Below are 18,767 nucleotides of genomic sequence, written 5' to 3'. Positions count from 1 at the left end.
GGATGTAGCCTTACCCTTGATTTCCAGTCTTTCACATGTAATATTTCGGAAACAATTGTCTGACTTGTGAAACTAGTTCTGATTTGCGTCAGAAGGCATATTGTGCTCCATGGAGTCAAAGTGACATAACAAAATGCCCTTCTCTGTCCTGACTTTCATGTCTCTTGGGCTGCCATAGTAGCCTTCATAACATGGGTATGATGAATTGAATGAGTCCCCAATGGTACCCTATTTCCTTCATAGTGCACTACTTTTGACAAGAACCCTATAGGCCCTGTTCAAAAATAGTGCACTATAATGGAAATATGGTTCCATTTGGGATGCAGCCATTCATTGACCTGATAATGACAGAGAAGTCAGATGACTATCTGTCTTTAGCCTTGCCTGCACTGGACACAGCGGTCTTTTTTTCCCACAACCACCCCTTCCAGACCCTTGTGCCTGCACTGGACAGATGAAGACTAGGGTGCCTGTGACTGGCCTGCTCGGTCTCCTCAGACATTTGCTCACTAAAGGTCACTTTCACTTTAGGTCACTTTCTTTGCCACTTCAAAAGCCGTGTTGCCAACATGAATGGGTAAACCAATCGTATTTGTACACTTTCGACTTTTGTTACAGTGTAGTTATGACAGTAGTTAAGACTAACTTTTACGGTACTGACTGTCCTCTACTCTCTCCCTAGTAATTACACTACTGACTGCCCTCTACTCTCTTCTCTGCCTAGTAATTACACTACTGACTGCCCTCTACTCTCTTCTCTGCCTAGTAATTACACTACTGACTGCCCTCTACTCTCTTCTCTGCCTAGTAATTACACTACTGACTGCCCTCTCTTCTCTCCCTAGTAATTACACTACTGACTGTCCTCTACTTTCTTCTCTCGCTAGTAATTACACTACTGACTGTCCTCTACTCTCTCCCTAGTAATTACACTACTGACTGCCCTCTACTCTCTTCTCTGCCTAGTAATTACACTACTGACTGCCCTCTCTTCTCTCCCTAGCAATTACACTACTGACTGTCCTCTACTCTCTTCTCTCCCTAGTAATTACACTACTGACTGCCCTCTACTCTCTTCTCTTCCTAGTAATTACACTACTGACTGCCCTCTCTTCTCTCCCTAGTAATTACACTACTGACTGTCCTCTACTTTCTTCTCTCGCTAGTAATTACACTACTGACTGTCCTCTACTCTCTTCTCTCCCTAGTAATTACACTACTGACTGCCCTCTACTCTCTTCTCTCCCTAGTAATTACACTACTGACTGCCCTCTACTCTCTTCTCCCTAGTAATTACACTACTGACTGTCCTCTACTCTCTTCTCTCCCTAGTAATTACACTACTGACTGCCCTCTACTCTACTTCTCTCCCTAGTAATTACACTACTGACTGTCCTCTACTCTCTTCTCTCTGCCTAGTAATTACACTACTGACTGCCCTCTCTTCTTTCCCTAGCAATTACACTACTGACTGTCCTCTACTCTCTTCTCCCCTAGTAATTACACTACTGACTGCCCTACTCTCTTCTCCCTAGTAATTACACTACTGACTGCCCTCTACTCTCTTCTCCCCTAGTAATTACACTACTGACTGTCCTCTACTCTCTTCTCTCCCTAGTAATTACACTACTGACTGTCCTCTACTCTCTTCTCTCCCTAGTAATTACACTACTGACTGTCCTCTACTCTCTTCTCTCCCTAGTAATTACACTACTGACTGCCCTCTACTCTCTTCTCTCCCTAGTAATTACACTACTGACTGCCCTCTACTCTCTTCTCTCCCTAGTAATTACACTATTGACTGTCCTCTACTCTCTTCTCTCCCTAGTAATTACACTACTGACTGCCCTCTACTCTCTTCTCTCCCTAGTAATTACACTACTGACTGTCCTCTACTCTCTTCTCTCCCTAGTAATTACACTACTGACTGCCCTCTACTCTCTTCTCCCCCTAGTAATTACACTACTGACTGCCCTCTACTCTCTTCTCTCCCTAGTAATTACACTACTGACTGCCCTCTCTTCTTTCCCTAGTAATTACACTACTGACTGCCCTCTACTCTCTTCTCCCCCTAGTAATTACACTACTGACTGTCCTCTACTCTCTTCTCTCCCTAGTAATTACACTACTGACTGTCCTCTACTCTCTTCTCTCCCTAGTAATTACACTACTGACTGTCCTCTACTCTCTTCTCTCCCTAGTAATTACACTACTGACTGCCCTCTACTCTCTTCTCCCCCTAGTAATTACACTACTGACTGCCCTCTACTCTCTTCTCTCCCTAGTAATTACACTACTGACTGCCCTCTCTTCTTCTCCCCTAGTAATTACACTACTGACTGTCCTCTACTCTCTTCTCTCCCTAGTAATTACACTACTGACTGTCCTCTACTCTCTTCTCCCCCCTAGTAATTACACTACTGACTGCCCTCTACTCTCTTCTCCCCTAGTAATTACACTACTGACTGTCCTCTACTCTCTTCTCTCCCTAGTAATTACACTACTGACTGCCCTCTACTCTCTTCTCCCCCTAGTAATTACACTACTGACTGCCCTCTACTCTCTTCTCTCCCTAGTAATTACACTACTGACTGCCCTCTCTTCTTTCCCTAGTAATTACACTACTGACTGTCCTCTACTCTCTTCTCTCCCTAGTAATTACACTACTGACTGTCCTCTACTCTCTTCTCTCCCTAGTAATTACACTACTGACTGCCCTCTACTCTCTTCTCTCCCTAGTAATTACACTACTGACTGTCCTCTACTCTCTTCTCTCCCTAGTAATTACACTACTGACTGCCCTCTACTCTCTTCTCTCCCTAGTAATTACACTACTGACTGTCCTCTACTCTCTTCTCTCCCTAGTAATTACACTACTGACTGCCCTCTACTCTCTTCTCTCCCTAGTAATTACACTACTGAATGTCCTCTACTCTCTTCTCTCCCTAGTAATTACACTACTGACTGTCCTCTACTCTCTTCTCTCCCTAGTAATTACACTACTGACTTCCCTCTACTCTCTTCTCTCCCTAGTAATTACACTACTGACTGCCCTCTACTCTCTTCTCTCCCTAGTAATTACACTACTGACTGCCCTCTACTCTCTTCTCTCCCTAGCAATTACTCTACTGACTGCCCTCTACTCTCTTCTCTCCCTACAGAACAATGGATCCCTGGGCTGGTGTCAAAATCATAAACAGTGTGCCAAGGTAACGTACAGATGTTTACATCCGCACCTTACCTAACATGACAGAAATCACACAAACTGATCTATTTTCAGAGGAAAAACTCTCAGGGAAAGTCAGCAGCTGAACAAATAGCATGATACATCATTGTCATAGTGGTTCTTACACAGTACTCTATTTACCATGCAATGCCATACATCACTGTGTCAGCCAATATACTGCAGCTAGCTATGTACTGTTCATCTGTAGGTCACAGAGCCGACATAATATATGATCGCAACGTATAGCGACAGGTGCTTTAGATGGATGCTTGGCTGTTAAGCTCTTAGTCTCTCCACTTTGTATTTTCATCAAATACATTTCTGTATATCCCTTTCTGGAAGTCATAATTGTCCTTGGGTAATGAGGTCCACTCATTTTTGGTAATGAGGACAGTAACGTTCTCTAACAGCCCTTCGGTATACTATCCCCACAGTGTACAGAAGTGAAGCTGACATGTAGCTTTTGTGCTCATTCCACAGGCTTCAGTATACTGTAGTATACGAAAATAGAATGGTTGCACAGTTGTCATATCTCATAATGAAAACCGCAGTCAAATACCATTATGAAAAGTATTATCTCATGTTTTTGATTAATTGAATGTTTTTTTTTCAATAACACGTTCACACTCGTAGCTATTTATTCTGAAGCCACATTCCTAATTAGTTTTGAAATGTCTTTGTGATTGCTTTGTTTACTACAGTATAACACTCTGGCTAGTTATGTGTGTGTGTCACCATATGGGAGAAAAGCACAACAACACACGTCTCTCTCTGGGACAGACAGACAGACACACCCCTGGGTTGGCTCGCAGCAGAAACATAGTCAGCCAGCCACTGACCTCTCTTGGTGGGTCCATGAAAACATTTGGCCAACTGTTTAGCAGATTTCTCCAGAACTCTGGAGATAGTTTTCACTCAAACTTTAAACCAGGTCAATCCCTGTAGCGTGATAGCATCCTCCACACTATGTCCATGTAATATAGCCTGGAACCGAAACCGATATGCTCTGTTTTTAATGGTGAAACTAAGCATATCAGTTTGGATACCAGGCGACAGATAATAAAATGTCTGCGCTCTCCTTGTTTTCTTGAAGAGTGACAATGCTATTTTATTCACACGAAGAAAGTAATAATGATATTCTATTCTCGTTCAGAAAGAACACAGGCAATTAGAGTTCTCTTCCTCGTAGAATGTTCAATACACGGCAGCTAGTTGCCAAATTAGAGGCTCTGAAGTAGAGATGAATCCATTTATTCTCACTAAGGAGATCTTAATGTCTCTGCGGTCTCACTTTAAAAGTAAACTTGCTTTGCTTTCAGTTCCGGTACGTGTCGCCAACGGTTCTGTATGTCACTCGAACTCAACATTAGATTTGATAGGCTGCCCAAGGATTCCAGTTTGAAGTTTAAGGTGTTCCTGAAATGTCACTGCCTACTATGTAAGCTGTACTGTTGTTCCAGCTCAACCACAACATTGGAAGTCAGACCCTCATGTTTTTCAGTATTTGATTACAGGAGACCATTTGTTTTCGCTGCGTAAGCCATCGGATGTCTGCATTTGGTGATTGCTTGCAGCAGTGTTTACGGCTACACTGAAAGTCCACCCACAACGTATCGGAGACAACAACAGTGCTGCCATTTTTTTTTAAAGCCCTCAATGATTACATCCAGTAGAGCTATGATAATGTTTGGTCACAATAGTCCGATCATCCTGTACTTTGCCCATGCACACCCATGCCCATGCACACATCACGTTGTCTCCATGGACCTCCCTGGTAACGATGAGTGACTGTTAATCCGCCTGTCACTATCTCTTCGAGGCAGGCAGTCAATTAAGGCTACTATAGATGATTACCATAGCCTGACAAAATAGAGTCCGGTCACATCTTCATTTAAAGGCTTAGCAGGGGATGACAGGATCGCTTCAGTGCCTCATTTAGGAGAACCGTGGACGGTCATAATTGCCATGCCATTACACCGGGCTGCCCGTCAGCCTCTCAGCTCTGCAGATATCAATGCTTAGTTGAAGTCATTATTTTTTTTTATCACCTCACGACAAGCCACGGCTCCTTCAGATTGGCGTTTAGGCAGCACTTGGGAGTCATTAGTGTACTAACTAACACTTACTGGTCTAGCAGTTAGGATGATGTGGCCCTAAGGACTAAAAATAAGGCTGAAATGGCACCCTACTCCATATATAGTGCACTACTTTTGAATGCACACCACATGAATGCATCTTCCACCACAGACATGACCAAGTGAAATAATGAGCAGTGTTAGCACTACAGAGAGGTGGCATGGGCTTGTCCTCTTGAGAAAGACTCTGGAACCCCCTCAAAGCCTGTTCAAGTTGTAGAAACACGAAGGGAGCGACAAATGCGAGGTCTCTTTCCTCCGGGGAGGGTGTCATCTGGGCACTGTATCAAACACTGTTGTGTGCTACAGTACAGCCAGGGCGCCTCCCAAATGGCACCCTTTTCCCTCTTTAGTGTATTTATTTTGACCAGGGCCCATATGGCGCTGGTCAAAAGGAGTGCACCGTATAGAGAACAGGGTACCATTTGGGAAGCAGGCTCAGTCTCCCCCAACAGAACAGCAGCGTTATGCACGGTCAGCAGAGAAGTCACTGGGGCTATTATTTACCGTCGTTCACAAAGGAAACGGTTCACTCTTGTCCTACTACATCCTGAAATGGCCATGTGCACTCTGCTGGTGCATTTCCTGTTTTCCCTGGTTCCTTTGTTAAACAGAGCAGGTTTTCCTGTGTTCAAAATGGAGAGTAAGCATTATTGACTTTCAAATGTCTTATCAAATTTATGCCATCAAGGGGTAACACTCCTTTGTCTTTTGCCATCAGTGGAAGAGAGTCCTTAGGTGTTCTGTAAATTCCTAGGCATTCTATCAGAGTCCTAGAACTCTGCTTTATTTGCGGTCGGTCGCTAGTGGAAAGGAATGCCTGGTTTGAGTTTGAAATGGGGCGGAAAACGAAGCGTAGCCGAGGCACAATAAGAACGAGGAGACGAGAGTCTGAGCGTCAGTTGGGATTAGAGGGTGAACCTCCCGTTGGAGACCAGAGAAGGGAGATAAGAGATGACAGGACAGGGACAGTCATAGTACAGCATGGCACTAGGCTATGGCGGGGAGCCGAGGATCTAGACCCTATGGGAGAGCTTTAGACATGGATAACATTGTAGTATGGAGGGACTGTAGGAGAGAGAAAGCAAGGGCAGGGCACTACAGGAGAGTAGAGGGGTAAGAGAGTGCTAGCTGAATGTATGAGCAATGTATGAGCATGTGTTACTGAATTGGAAAGGGTACAACGTCAGGCTGTAGCAGTTTCAGGATGTTCCTTCCATGGAAGTAGCAGTGGAGCCTGGGGCTAGCTCGGCAGGGTCTCCGCATTTCCCCCTCCATAAAGTGGGCACCTCAGCTGCATTTAAACGTGTGCCCCCTTCCTTCACATTATTCAGAGTTTCCGACAACTACCAACACTTTCCACCCCTCACACACTTACTCTCACACCCACGCTCACACACACACACACACACACACACACACACACACACACACACACACTTGCTCATGTTTTCACAGCAACTGAAGATAAATGTGTTTCCCACTCTCATTCCGACCAAAACGTTGCCCCAGGACAACTCCGATCTTCATGCCTTGAAAACTTTCAACAACGCATTACATGGCTGAGGTTTTCTCTAGAAGGTTGTAGGAGTGTATTGGATTTGCTGTTATACTTGTATCAAGGCATAAGTAAGTAAAAAAATAATAACCATAAGCATACCGAGTTTATAGACTGAACACAAATATAAACGCAAAAGTGTTGGTCCCGTGTTTCATGAGCTGAAATAAAAGATCCCAGAGATTACCAAGAACAATCCATCCACCAGACGTGGCATATCAATAAACTGATTAAACAGCATGATAATTGCAAAAGTACACCTTGTGCTGGGGACAATAAAAGGCCACTCTAAAATGTGCAGTTTTGTCACACAACACAATGCCACATGTCTGAAGTTGAGAATGCAATTGGAATGCTGACTGCAGGAATGTCCACCAGCGCTGTTGCCAGAGAACTGAATGTTCATTTCTCTACCATAAGCCGCCTCCAACGTCTTTTTAGAGAATTTGACAGTATGTCCAACCGGCCTCACAACCGCAGACCACTTGTAACCACGCCAGCCCAGAACCTCCACATCCGGCTTCTTCACCTGCGGGATCGTCTGAGACCAGCCCCCCCGGACAGCTGATGAAACTGAGGAGTATTTCTGTCTGTGATAAAGCCCTTTTTGTGGAGAAAAACTTGTTCTGATTGGCTAGGCCTGGCTCCCCCAAGTGGGTGGACCTATGCCCTGCCAGGCCCACACATGGCTGTTCCCCTGCCAAGTCATGTGAAGTCTATAGATTAGATTAGGGCCTAATTTATTTATTTTAAATTGACTGATTCCCTTATATGAACTGTAACTCAGAAGAGTGACATCACATATCAAATGGATATTTTTACTGTAATATGGTAACTTTCAAATTACCCCTAGATGCAACATTCCCAACTGCCTTTCCTCCATAGCTACCAGCCACTGTGTTTCATTGCAGCATGAAATTGAAAATATGAATATTCCCCTGGGCAGTCTAAACTGGGTTACTCATGCAGGAAGAGTGTCTCTCAGGGGACAAGGACATTAGTACAGATCTACAAGCCGCTACAGGAAGCACATAGTTAACAAACACACTGTGGAAGAGTGGTGTTCTTTTGATTTTCAAACATCCTATTTATTTCTTGCTTATAATGATGTTCCCCAAATTAAATGTAGGTCCAGCAACCGGCGGTCAAGTTATTTTAGCTGTTCTCTCCTCAAGAGAGGCAGGAACACCGACAAGGCCACAGATGTCAGATACATACAAAGATTCATCCCAATAATCCTCAAACGGCTAAAGTTTGTGGCAACTGTGGTGACGCGTTTTTGCAGTAATGAGCTGCTTCAGAAATCCCCTGTGGTGGCAGGGATGGTGCAACAAGCCCTTACCTCCACCTCTGTTTCTCTCACTTTCAAAGTGCCTGGAACCCTGCAAGGCCTCCTGGGACCTGAAGAGCCAATGCCGGGAGCTTTGTGAGGTATGATGACCTTTGACAGCCTCCCATTTCGTTAAGTTAGGGGGGAGGCACGCGCTGAGAAGAGGCTTCATGTTGAGAGGCCTAAATTAGTAGAGTTCAGTTCAGATTCTCCTCCATAGGATTTTTTTCGGCAAATGTAATCAGACACAGACATCTTTTACCTCCGTGCTTCCTCAATTTCATTACTCAGTCAAAAGTCATCAGAAACTGATCTTTTTCCTACAGTTTCTGCACAGTTTTTCCTACAGTTTTTTTTGGCAATGTTATTTTAGTAGTAAAGCATCTGTGCTTTCTAACACTCTTCTCTCTCTCAATCCTCCACCCCAGCGCTCATTTCCCAAGAAGCACTGGGAGTGTGTGACGAGTTGTGAGTTCCTGCGCTCGGTGGTGGCAGTGAAGCAGGGTGACTGCCCTGCCCCTGAAAAGGCCAGCGGATTCGCGGCGGCGTGCGTGGAGGGATGTGAGGAGGACAGAGAGTGCTCTGCCCAGAAGAAGTGCTGTTCCAACGGCTGTGGGCACACCTGCCAACCTCCCAAGAACCTTTACAAAGGTACAGCAACCTCCAGTACACACAGTAGAAACTACAGTATGTACATTTTTTGTTGGTTGGTTACAACCAATATATTATCTGCCACCAATTTGTGGGCCAATTCAAAGATGAGATTTTTTTAAATTAAAAAATAAAACTTTTGCTTAGATGATTCACTGATGTCATGTAAGGTTAGAATCTAACTATGTGAAAAATCTGTCGATGTGCCCTTGAGCAAGGCACTTAACCCTAATTGCTCTGGATAAGAACGTCTGCTAAATGACTCAAATTGAATGATCACATGTGACGTTGAAATGACCCACCTCACCCTTCCAGGAGCCCCTCTGAAGCCCAGAAAGGAGCTGAGTTTTAAGGAGCTGAGGTCTGGTCAGATGGAGGTGAGCTGGTCCACCCGATTCAACGTGTCAGCCGAGCCGGTCGTCTATGTGCTCCAGAGGAGGTGGAACTACGGGATCCAACCCAGCGAGGACGCTGCTACACAGTGGGAGGGGGTAGCTCAGGTTAGTCAGCCTTTTTGGGGATGCTTACTTATTGATACTGTATTTAGTTGATTATAAAGGGACAAATGAATGTAATCTACTTAGAATTCAAAGTCTGGCAATGCATTGATTGTGCATGAAGTTAAACAACGCTCTGTCTCTGTTTTACGCTCTCTCTCTCTCTCTCTCTCTCTCACGCTCTTTTGCTCTCTCTCTCTCTCTCTAGACCACGGAGGTGAAAGCGCGGCTGGCTGACATCCGGGCAGGCCGGTGGTACCAGTTCAGAGTAGCAGCAGTGAACGTCCACGGGACCAGAGGGTTCACCACTCCCAGTCGCCACATCCACACCAAGAAAGGTCAGGCAGAGTGCGTTTGTGTGTGTGTGTGCGTGTGTGTCTGCTTGCGTGTGTATGTGAGGCTGGCTTAATCACCCTGGGGTGATATTGCACTGACTGTAATGAAGATGAATACAGACTAATTACATTGGCTTTTGGCCATTTCTGAAGTGCTGTATTGTGCTTTAGCTCCGTAGAGCTGTAATACCTTCCAGTCAATATATGAATATCTTTAATAGACAGTTACTAAAGCTTCATGTATTTGGCAGCTGTAATGTCATTAACCTTTTTACTGCAGTGGGCTAAATCAGGGTCACACAGATTCTTAGTAGTCTTAAACAAACCTACTTTGAAACAAAAGTATATACCTCACACACATAGTTATGGGCTTAAATAAAGAATCAACTGTACCATGTCATATATGGAGTTGAACTGTATTACATTTTGAGTTTGTATCCCAATATTACACCTTAAAACACATAAATATAACAAAACGCTTTGACATGGAAACACTATTGATGTCTACTTCAGACCAATGGCACCTGATTGATTAACGATGGCTTCCCCAGACCCCTCCAGACCCCCTGCCCCATCTGAGCTGAGGATGTCCAACATGACCTTTGGCCCCGGCAGCAGGGCGGTGTCGGTCCGGCTGCGCTGGTCCATCCCCTCAGATCTGGATGTCCCTGTACACCACTACAGGGTGTCCTGGAGCTGGGCCACAGGCAGCACTGGGGCCATAGCACCACCTAAGACCAAGAGGAGGAAGCTGGTCAATGGGGTAAGTCATAGAGTAAGTCCCCAACCCTGACATTTTGGGCCCATGGGGTAGGTCAGTCATGTCAATAGAAATGGAATGACGTGCTCTGAGGTGCTTTGGCGGTCTAGTCATTCTACTTCTAAGGTCATAGCCTCTACACTCCTAGAAAAAAGGTGCTATCTAGAAACTAAAAGGGTTCTTCGGCTGTCCCCATAGGATAACCCTTTGAAGAACCCTTTTTGGTTCCAGGAACCTGGTACCTGGAACCAAAAAGGGTTCTCCTATGGGGACAGGCGTAGAAGCCTTTTGGAACCCTTTTTCTACCCTGAGATGTAGGCACTCATTAACATGGGACATTCCCTGGGACAATGTACAGTGGAAGCCTGTTCTTTCTTTCCTCAAGCCACAACAAATGTAATGGAAGGATAAACAATGGCAGTGTGTGTGGCTTTGATGCCATAAACTCTCCAATCGGATGGTGCTTAGTGCGTACACACCAAACCAAGCAATTGTATAGTTGTCGCCTCTGGCAAATGAATCGCAAATCGATGCTATTAAATAGCCAAAATCTGCATTAGCTCATGTCTGTTTTGGAAAATGACAAGTTATGCTGTGATTACTGGACCTACTTTGTACCTTTGTTGTGTGGATACAGAGGACACAGAACGGTCTTCCTGACCCCATAACCCCTCTGTCCTGTGTGTGTATCCAGGGGCAGAGCTATGTGGAGCTGGAGAGTCTGCGAGCTAACAGGAGTTACAGTGTGGAGCTACAGGCTGTGTCCTATTGGGGACAGACCCCACTGAAAAGTCCCAAAGCCAGCCTGCACTTCAACACACGACACAGTATGTCAACAACAGACAATGATTATCAGCTCCCAAATTCTGGGAACATTCTCAAAGTTCCCAGGTTTTTACAGAAATCCCAGTTGGAGGGTTTACAGAATTGAGTAACTCCTATTAAATATTTACCCAGTATATGGAGGTTGGAAGCGTAATACAATACATGACCAAAACTCTACTTGTCGAACATCTTATTCCAAAGTTGCTAGGGCTGTTATGGTGACCGTATTACCGCGACACCGCCGGTCACGAGTCATGACGGCAGTCAAATTCCAAAAGACCGTTTATCATGGTAATTAGGCTTCTCCAAGCTCTGATGCTGCTGATGGTCATTAGTAGCCTACCAAACTTGCTAACTGCCTGGTACTCAGCACCAATGCAATTGAAATCGAAAATCTAAAACAAACACTTCATGAGAGCCAATGAGCTCATATTGCGTAACATTTCAATAGGCTATGCAATTGCTTGAGAAAACAGTGATGGCCTCTACTAAAAAGAGGTGGATCCCATCAGCTTTTTATAGGCTAGGCCTACTATATTTATTTGTCAACCTTCCTAATATTAAGCACATTGCTTCTCTTTACAACAGGAGTATAGCCTACCTGACTGGCATGAAAATGAACCACGGGAAAAGCGTCCTCCATTTGCTATTTAAGTGCATAGATGACGTATTTTTTTCCACTGCCCCTGTTTTTGAGACGGATGCATGATAATGGTCCATTTTAAATCAAAACAAATTTAACACATATATATTATTTAGTATATGTAACGATTAAATCAAGAATAGTCTGATGGGTGACAATATTAGCCTATCACTTGTGAATTATACAAGGATGCCCAGCACAAGAAACAATGCCTTTTTATTTTGTTGCAACTTTTCCTAATCATATTCGCACACCTCATGTAGCCTAGCCCAGAGGCCTGTTTTGATAAGGTTTGTAATCACAACTAAAGTGGGTAAATAACTTCTTAAAATGAAGCACATTAATCTGCTTTACAAGGGGTGTAGAGCCTAACTGGCATACTGTACATAAGCAGCGTGTGACTTTCAAGTTTGGGGAAAGATCATTTTCACCATAAAAAGTCACATGCATTACATGCATAATCACATTTGTGGTCATGGCCGCAAAAGGCCACACGAAGGGGATGTCGCTGGGAAATTTGAGGCATTTATCAAGAGCTCGTCAAATCCTGAATCAGAGACTGTATGTACAGCATACGCTAAAAAATCAAAGCAGAGCTTGAGCCTTTCACACAACTTTTAAAAAAAAATCATCATTAGAGTCTCATCATGCAGCCTTAGAATGTATTAAAAATCTAAACTTATAGCCCAACGTCTGTATCATAACTAAAATAACTCTAAATGAAGCATAGGAGGGAGGACCTGTTTCGTTAACCGCTCAGCACAGAATAGCCGCATGTGCGCACTCCCTCAAATCGTTTGGAGAAAATACGCTTTCTATTTTATTCAGCTATGTTGAATTGTATTCTTCATACTGTTAAATAATATAAAATAATGCCACGGAATTCTAAGCACATCTTGTCTGCTAAATGAACTAGTGTACTCTAGCCCACAGCCATATGGCACAGACACATGCACGCACGCGTACTATACATACATATGGATTTAGTACTGTAGATATGTGGTAGTGGTGGAGTAGAGGCCTGGGGGAACATAGTGCGTCGTGAAATCTGTGAATGTATTGTAATGTTTTAAAATTGTATAAACTGCCTACATTTTGCAGGACCCCAGGAAGAGTAGCTGCTGCTTTGGCAGCTATTGGGGATCCATAATAAATACAAATATGGCATAGCCAGATCAGGGCCTAACATAAGGACAACTCAGAGTATGCTATTCTGTTCTTCTGTAATAGACTACAGTTTCTTTTAGACCCGTATAAAATAAATAATGACTTTATTGTGATGGTGTAGACTATATTACATGGATTTAGTGGACTTTTTCAAATGTAGATGTTCTAAAGGTCTGAATCAGTGGCTTTTAGGTTGCGTGGAAGCCAGGAGATGCTAAATGTGTTTATGTTAATTAGCGGTCAATTACTGTGAGACCAGCAGTTATTTGCTTGACAATCACCGGCTGACAAAATGTCATGATTGCCACAGTTGAGAAATAAGTATTTGGTCCCCCCTTTGTTGCTATAACAGCATCCACTCTTCTGGGAAGGCTTTCCACTAGATGTTGGAAAATTGCTGCGGGGACTTGCTTCCATTCAGCCGCAAGCGCATTAGTGAGGTCAGGCACTGATGTTTGGCGATCAGGCCTGGTTCACAGCGGGGTTCCAATTCATCCCAAAAGTGTTCGATGGAGTTGAGGTCAGGGCTCTGTGCAGGCCAGTCAAGTTCTTCCACACCAATCTTGACACTCATTTTTTTCCTCCCCCCCCCCCCCTTTTCTCCCCAATTTCGTGGTATCCAGTTGGTAGTCTGTCTTGTCTCATCGCTGCAACTCCCATACAGACTCGGGAGAGGCGAATTTCGAGAGCCGTGTGTGAAACACAACCCAACCAAGCCGCACTGTGTCTTGACACAATGCCCACTTAACCCGTAAGCCAGCCACACCAAAGTGTTGGTGGAAACACCGTACACCTTGCGACCGTGTCAGCGTGCACTGCCGGCCAAACCCTTCCCTAACCCGGACAACGCTGGGCCAAATGTGTGCCACCCCATGGGTCTCCCGGTCGCGGCCGGCTGCGACAGAGCCTGTACTCAAATCCAGAATCTCTAATGGCACAGCTAGCACTGCAATGTGTGCAGTGCCTTAGACCACTGCGCCACTCGGGGTGCCAACAAACCATTTCTGTATGGACCTCGCTTTGTGCAAGGGGGAATTGCCATGCTGAAACAGGAAAAGGTCTTCCCCAAACTGTTGCCACAAAGTTGGACGCACATAATCGTCTAGAATGTCATTGTATGCTGTAGCATTAAGATTTCCCTTCACTGGAACTAAGAGGCCTAGCCTGAACCATGAAAAACAGCCACAGACCATTATTCCTCGTCCACCAACCTTACAGTTGGCACTATGCATTGGTCCAGGTAGCATTCTCCCGGCATCCGCCAGACCCAGATTTGTCAGCCGGACTGCCAGATGGTGATTTATCACTCCATAAAACGTATTTCCCCTGCTCCAGAGTCCAATGTTGGTGAGCTTTACACCACTCCAGCTTGGCATTATGCATGGTGATCTTAGGCTTGTGTGCGGCTGCTCAGCCATGGAAACCCATTTCACGAAGCTCCCGACTAATAGTTATTGTGCCGACGTTGATCATGTCCCTGTTTATAATTATCTGGGTATCTGGATTGACAGAAAAGGCTGATTGAGGATCTTTTTACTGAAGAATGTGTTTGTTTCCTGTAATTGTGTTTTGCTTTTCGTGTATTGATGTGAGTATTGATGTGTATATTGGTGTGTATAGTGTATATTGATGTGTATACAGGGCTGATCTGTGTAAGTAAGGGTAAAAAATGAAATATATAGTATTTTGGCCATATAGTGTATGTTTGCATCGGATCTAACATCGCTTTGTTCCCATTTTCATTGTTCCACAATCAGGGCAGGAGCAGACGTCTGGCGCCCGCCCGGTCCCCGTCCCCGAGGGCCTTATCCCTGATGTGTTGGATGTGGGCACCCCTTTCTACCAGGACGGCCAGCTGCAGGTCCGGGTCTACTGGCAGAGGAGCACAGGTATGCAGGGGGAAACCCAGACACAGCTACACACACATGCTTGCACACACACACACACACACACACACACACACACACACATGCTTGCATGCGCACACACACACACACACAAAGGCACGCATGTATGCATGCATGCACGGATGCACACACACACACACAGTCACACGCATCCACACACACACACATTTGATTTGGCCTTCGACAAGAACAGCAGTGTTGCTGAGGAAATAATCCTCTAACCACCACCTCCCTATCGTTATGTAAACAGAGAGATTATCGTAAATGTACAGGCTGCTTGTGGGTAATTAAACACGAAACAAAAGACTGCTTTCTTACAAGCTGATAAGATGCACAGAAGTACATCCGGAATCCTGTTCATGCAGGAACATGAGCAGAGTAAGCTAGCATTGCATGTGCCCTGGCTACCCATGGCACACACACTGGGCTACCCAGGGCACACACTTGGCTACCCAGAGCACACACACTGGGCTACCCAAAGAGCCAACTGAGGAACAGCTTCTCTTACATTTTGCGTCAAATAATCTGTTCTGTCTGAACAAGTTGAGCTTTATAGAAGTGAACTATTGATTCTTATTTTGAAAGGCCAATGTGTGTTTGTCACCAATGTTATGCGACAAATCGGCAGTTGATTGAGGATGAATGATTATTGATTTATTCTACTTTCCATCTCTCTCAGATCCCACTGTAGCTCGGTATCGTGTCCAGTGGGTACCAGCGTACTGTGGACACAACCAGACCAAAGGAGTGGACAAGATCATCACACGGGTGACCAGTTTCATTCAGCCATACAATCGATTTTATGGTGTATCTTCAATTAAGACAAAGGGTATCTATCTCTATTGGAGTTACAGTGTAGGCTGCTCTCATCATATGTGTCTGCTGTCTTTAACCTCTTATAGGAGGGCTTTGCCAGCCTCCCCGGCCTGCTCTTCTCCTGTAAGTACAGAGTGAACCTCCAGCCACTGGGTACTAAGGGACGTGCCCAGGCAGAAACCACCTTCTTCTACACCCCCTCCTGTGCCACCATCAGGGCCAAGAGCCCCAAACACATATCCTGTCCCGGCCAGGAAGGTGAGACACCACTGACCACCCAAAGACGACTTTAGTCAATTTGTCATTAACCCTAGTGACCCTTCAATTCACATGTCCATTGGTGTACCTCTCTATGTTTGAGATCAACTACATTGAAGTTGGACTGTGCAGAATCACTGATCTACATATCACCTTGCATCCTAAACAACTAGTCAGTATGTGATCAAGATTTGCAATTCTGCGCGTCGCTTTGCTCAAACTGATCCCCTCAAACACTCTGTACGTTTGTCCCATAGGAGCTCCTCCTCCTCCCAAGGTGCTGTCCAAGGCAGAGAACCTGACCGCCTCCTTCATGGCCCACAAGGGTAACGTCACAGCTGTGTTTACATGGGAGGTATCTACGCCACTCCCACCCCAACAGCTCCACGGGTTCCAGGTCACATGGGCAGAAGTGACCTCAGCCAGTCGCCATAACAACCTTCCCAACAGCCTAATCTCACAGTCCCAGATACTACCACCAGTAAGTCCATCAGTATAAACCCAAATAGTGCTGCCCAGACGTAAATTCAGGGGCACAGACGTAAATTCAGCGTCTTTGCCACGTTGGTTCAACATAATTTCATTGAAATGACGTGGAAACAACGTCGATTCAACCAGTGTCTCCCCAGTGGGGTGCCACCATAACCGGAAACCCATATCAACTCAATGAATTAGCCCACCTTTATGCAACAAATCTGACCATTTGTCTCAGGAAATCAAAATCCCTGCAATAACCAACAAATGTCAAAGTAATCCATCTTCATTTTCACAAATTCCCATGATTTGTTGCGGTTTAAATACGTAGCGTCACGGCAAAGGGTGGATGTGTAGTAGAGTAAGGTGACCAAAACATCCATATAGGAAAAAGACAACCAGCTCCCCCTTTTCACAGTTAATGAGCCCCTGTATTGCTGTCTTCCCTCTTCTCTCAGGAGCGTAATGTCCTGGTAGTGTCAGGTCTGCAGCTAGCCACCCTCTACAGGTTGGAGATCCAGCTGATTGGAGCTGGAGGAGAGGGTCCTGCCACCACCAAAACTTTTTGCACTCCCACCATCTCACCAGTCCAGCAGCACAGTAAGATCATTGATTGGATTATCTTGCTCTTTTCCAGATGCTAAAAGAGAATTACAATGAGAATACGCACATGCATAACCACTGATAACTGACGTTCTCTTAAATATGGCCAGTTTGATAGGTGATAGAAAATGTAATGTAAAATTATTTATTTTTTAAATGTGGTGATTTTGCAGTCTGACTATGGTTGCAAAGGGAGAGCATATTACTGGAAACTTTAAAAGTCTACCATTAAACTCATCATAATTTTGGTAACTTTCAAGGAATGTATGGAATTTTACAAGATGACATCTTTTTGGGTGCCGCCGACTATCACAGGTGTCTGTAATTATCTCTGGCGCTCTGTGTGGCCTCATGTCAAATATATTACAAAAAATCCAACAAGATGATTTTAAAATATAAAGACAAAGCTATAAAACATTATTCTAAATATAAACCAACTTACTAAATGTATGTGTTTAATATGAGGATTTCAGCATGAAATATCCTTTATATTTTTTACACACTTATTTATTTGACTATACCAATATGTGTATGTTGTAAATGTTTGGGGTACAAACTGGTTGTAGTTGTGAAAAAAGACAATAGTTGGAAGAGTTGCTGAGTTAATTGAAAATAATGCCATTGTTGATTTCGATGCTTTTTTTCATTAATGACGCTATTTTCTCTTGAACCATGTGGTCTATCCACTAGAAACTCATGCACAATATGGACACATATAATAAATGTATACTTTATATATGAATAAAAATGTTTTTGTTATTCAAGTATAAATCACCAAAGATGCCATAGATTACCTGTTAATTACCATTATTACTGAAGAATCTGGTAACTTTTCGTAAATTACCGGTAGCTTTGCAACCCTAACTCTGACCGTATCGTTGACTTGTTTGGCCTATCTCAGGACCTAGACTCAGGAACCATCACCAGCACCAGCCCAACATAGAGAGGCACTGACCAGGGCTGACCAGACTGCACAGGACTAACCTCCCAGACTCAGGACACTGGAGAACAGCCACCAACAGAAGAGAGAAGTGTTCTCTTTCAGACACTACTCAGTCATGCCTCTACTGTTGTATGTACACTCTACCAATCAAAGAAATTGCTAACAAGTAGCCCACCGATAAACAGTTGACCCAACCCTTCAACGAGGGAATGCTTCTGAATTTTGCATGTGGATATGAGTCGTTATACAGTAGATTAAGATTCCTTAGAGACCTTGGCTTTGCATGTAAAATCCTAGTGTTTCTGGCATGAAATTATTTGTATTACAACCTCCCTGTCTCCGACAAATAGACAATGACTTGTCACTGTTAATTAATACATTTTTTAAATATAAAAGCAATGTTTTTTTTTTAACGTTTTAATAGGCTGAAGATGTCATTTTGTGCCCCAACTCATGTACTGTAAATGGTGTACATACAGTTTGTCTATAATTTATTTATGTCTACAGTGGTTTATTTGTATGTATTACTGTACACAGTTGTCTTTGTGTTACTTTTGACTGTATGTTCTTTCCAGTTCACCCTTTTGTAAACTGACATACCCTGTATAGAGATGTATAAGTAAATTCCATGTCAAAAAG

General features: G+C 44.1%; 1 protein-coding gene across 1 annotated transcript in view; it reads left to right on the top strand.

Annotated features, from left to right (window-relative positions):
- The window catches only part of LOC115129685 (anosmin-1-like), a 20,388-nt gene extending 1,621 nt beyond the window's left edge, over nucleotides 1-18,767 (top strand). The window contains exons 2-14 of the mRNA XM_029660306.2: nucleotides 3,162-3,209; nucleotides 8,291-8,350; nucleotides 8,678-8,900; nucleotides 9,216-9,400; nucleotides 9,606-9,735; nucleotides 10,284-10,495; nucleotides 11,187-11,319; nucleotides 14,885-15,016; nucleotides 15,714-15,802; nucleotides 15,937-16,108; nucleotides 16,366-16,589; nucleotides 17,041-17,182; nucleotides 18,087-18,767. Coding sequence (XP_029516166.1) covers nucleotides 3,162-3,209; nucleotides 8,291-8,350; nucleotides 8,678-8,900; nucleotides 9,216-9,400; nucleotides 9,606-9,735; nucleotides 10,284-10,495; nucleotides 11,187-11,319; nucleotides 14,885-15,016; nucleotides 15,714-15,802; nucleotides 15,937-16,108; nucleotides 16,366-16,589; nucleotides 17,041-17,182; nucleotides 18,087-18,139 — 1,803 coding nt within the window. The 3' untranslated portion in view covers nucleotides 18,140-18,767. The remainder of the gene's footprint in view (nucleotides 1-3,161; nucleotides 3,210-8,290; nucleotides 8,351-8,677; nucleotides 8,901-9,215; nucleotides 9,401-9,605; nucleotides 9,736-10,283; nucleotides 10,496-11,186; nucleotides 11,320-14,884; nucleotides 15,017-15,713; nucleotides 15,803-15,936; nucleotides 16,109-16,365; nucleotides 16,590-17,040; nucleotides 17,183-18,086) is intronic.

The sequence above is a fragment of the Oncorhynchus nerka genome, linkage group LG5, assembly GCF_034236695.1.
Source record: "Oncorhynchus nerka isolate Pitt River linkage group LG5, Oner_Uvic_2.0, whole genome shotgun sequence".
NCBI lineage: Eukaryota > Metazoa > Chordata > Actinopteri > Salmoniformes > Salmonidae > Oncorhynchus > Oncorhynchus nerka.
This window is presented reverse-complemented; position numbering and strand designations above follow the sequence as displayed.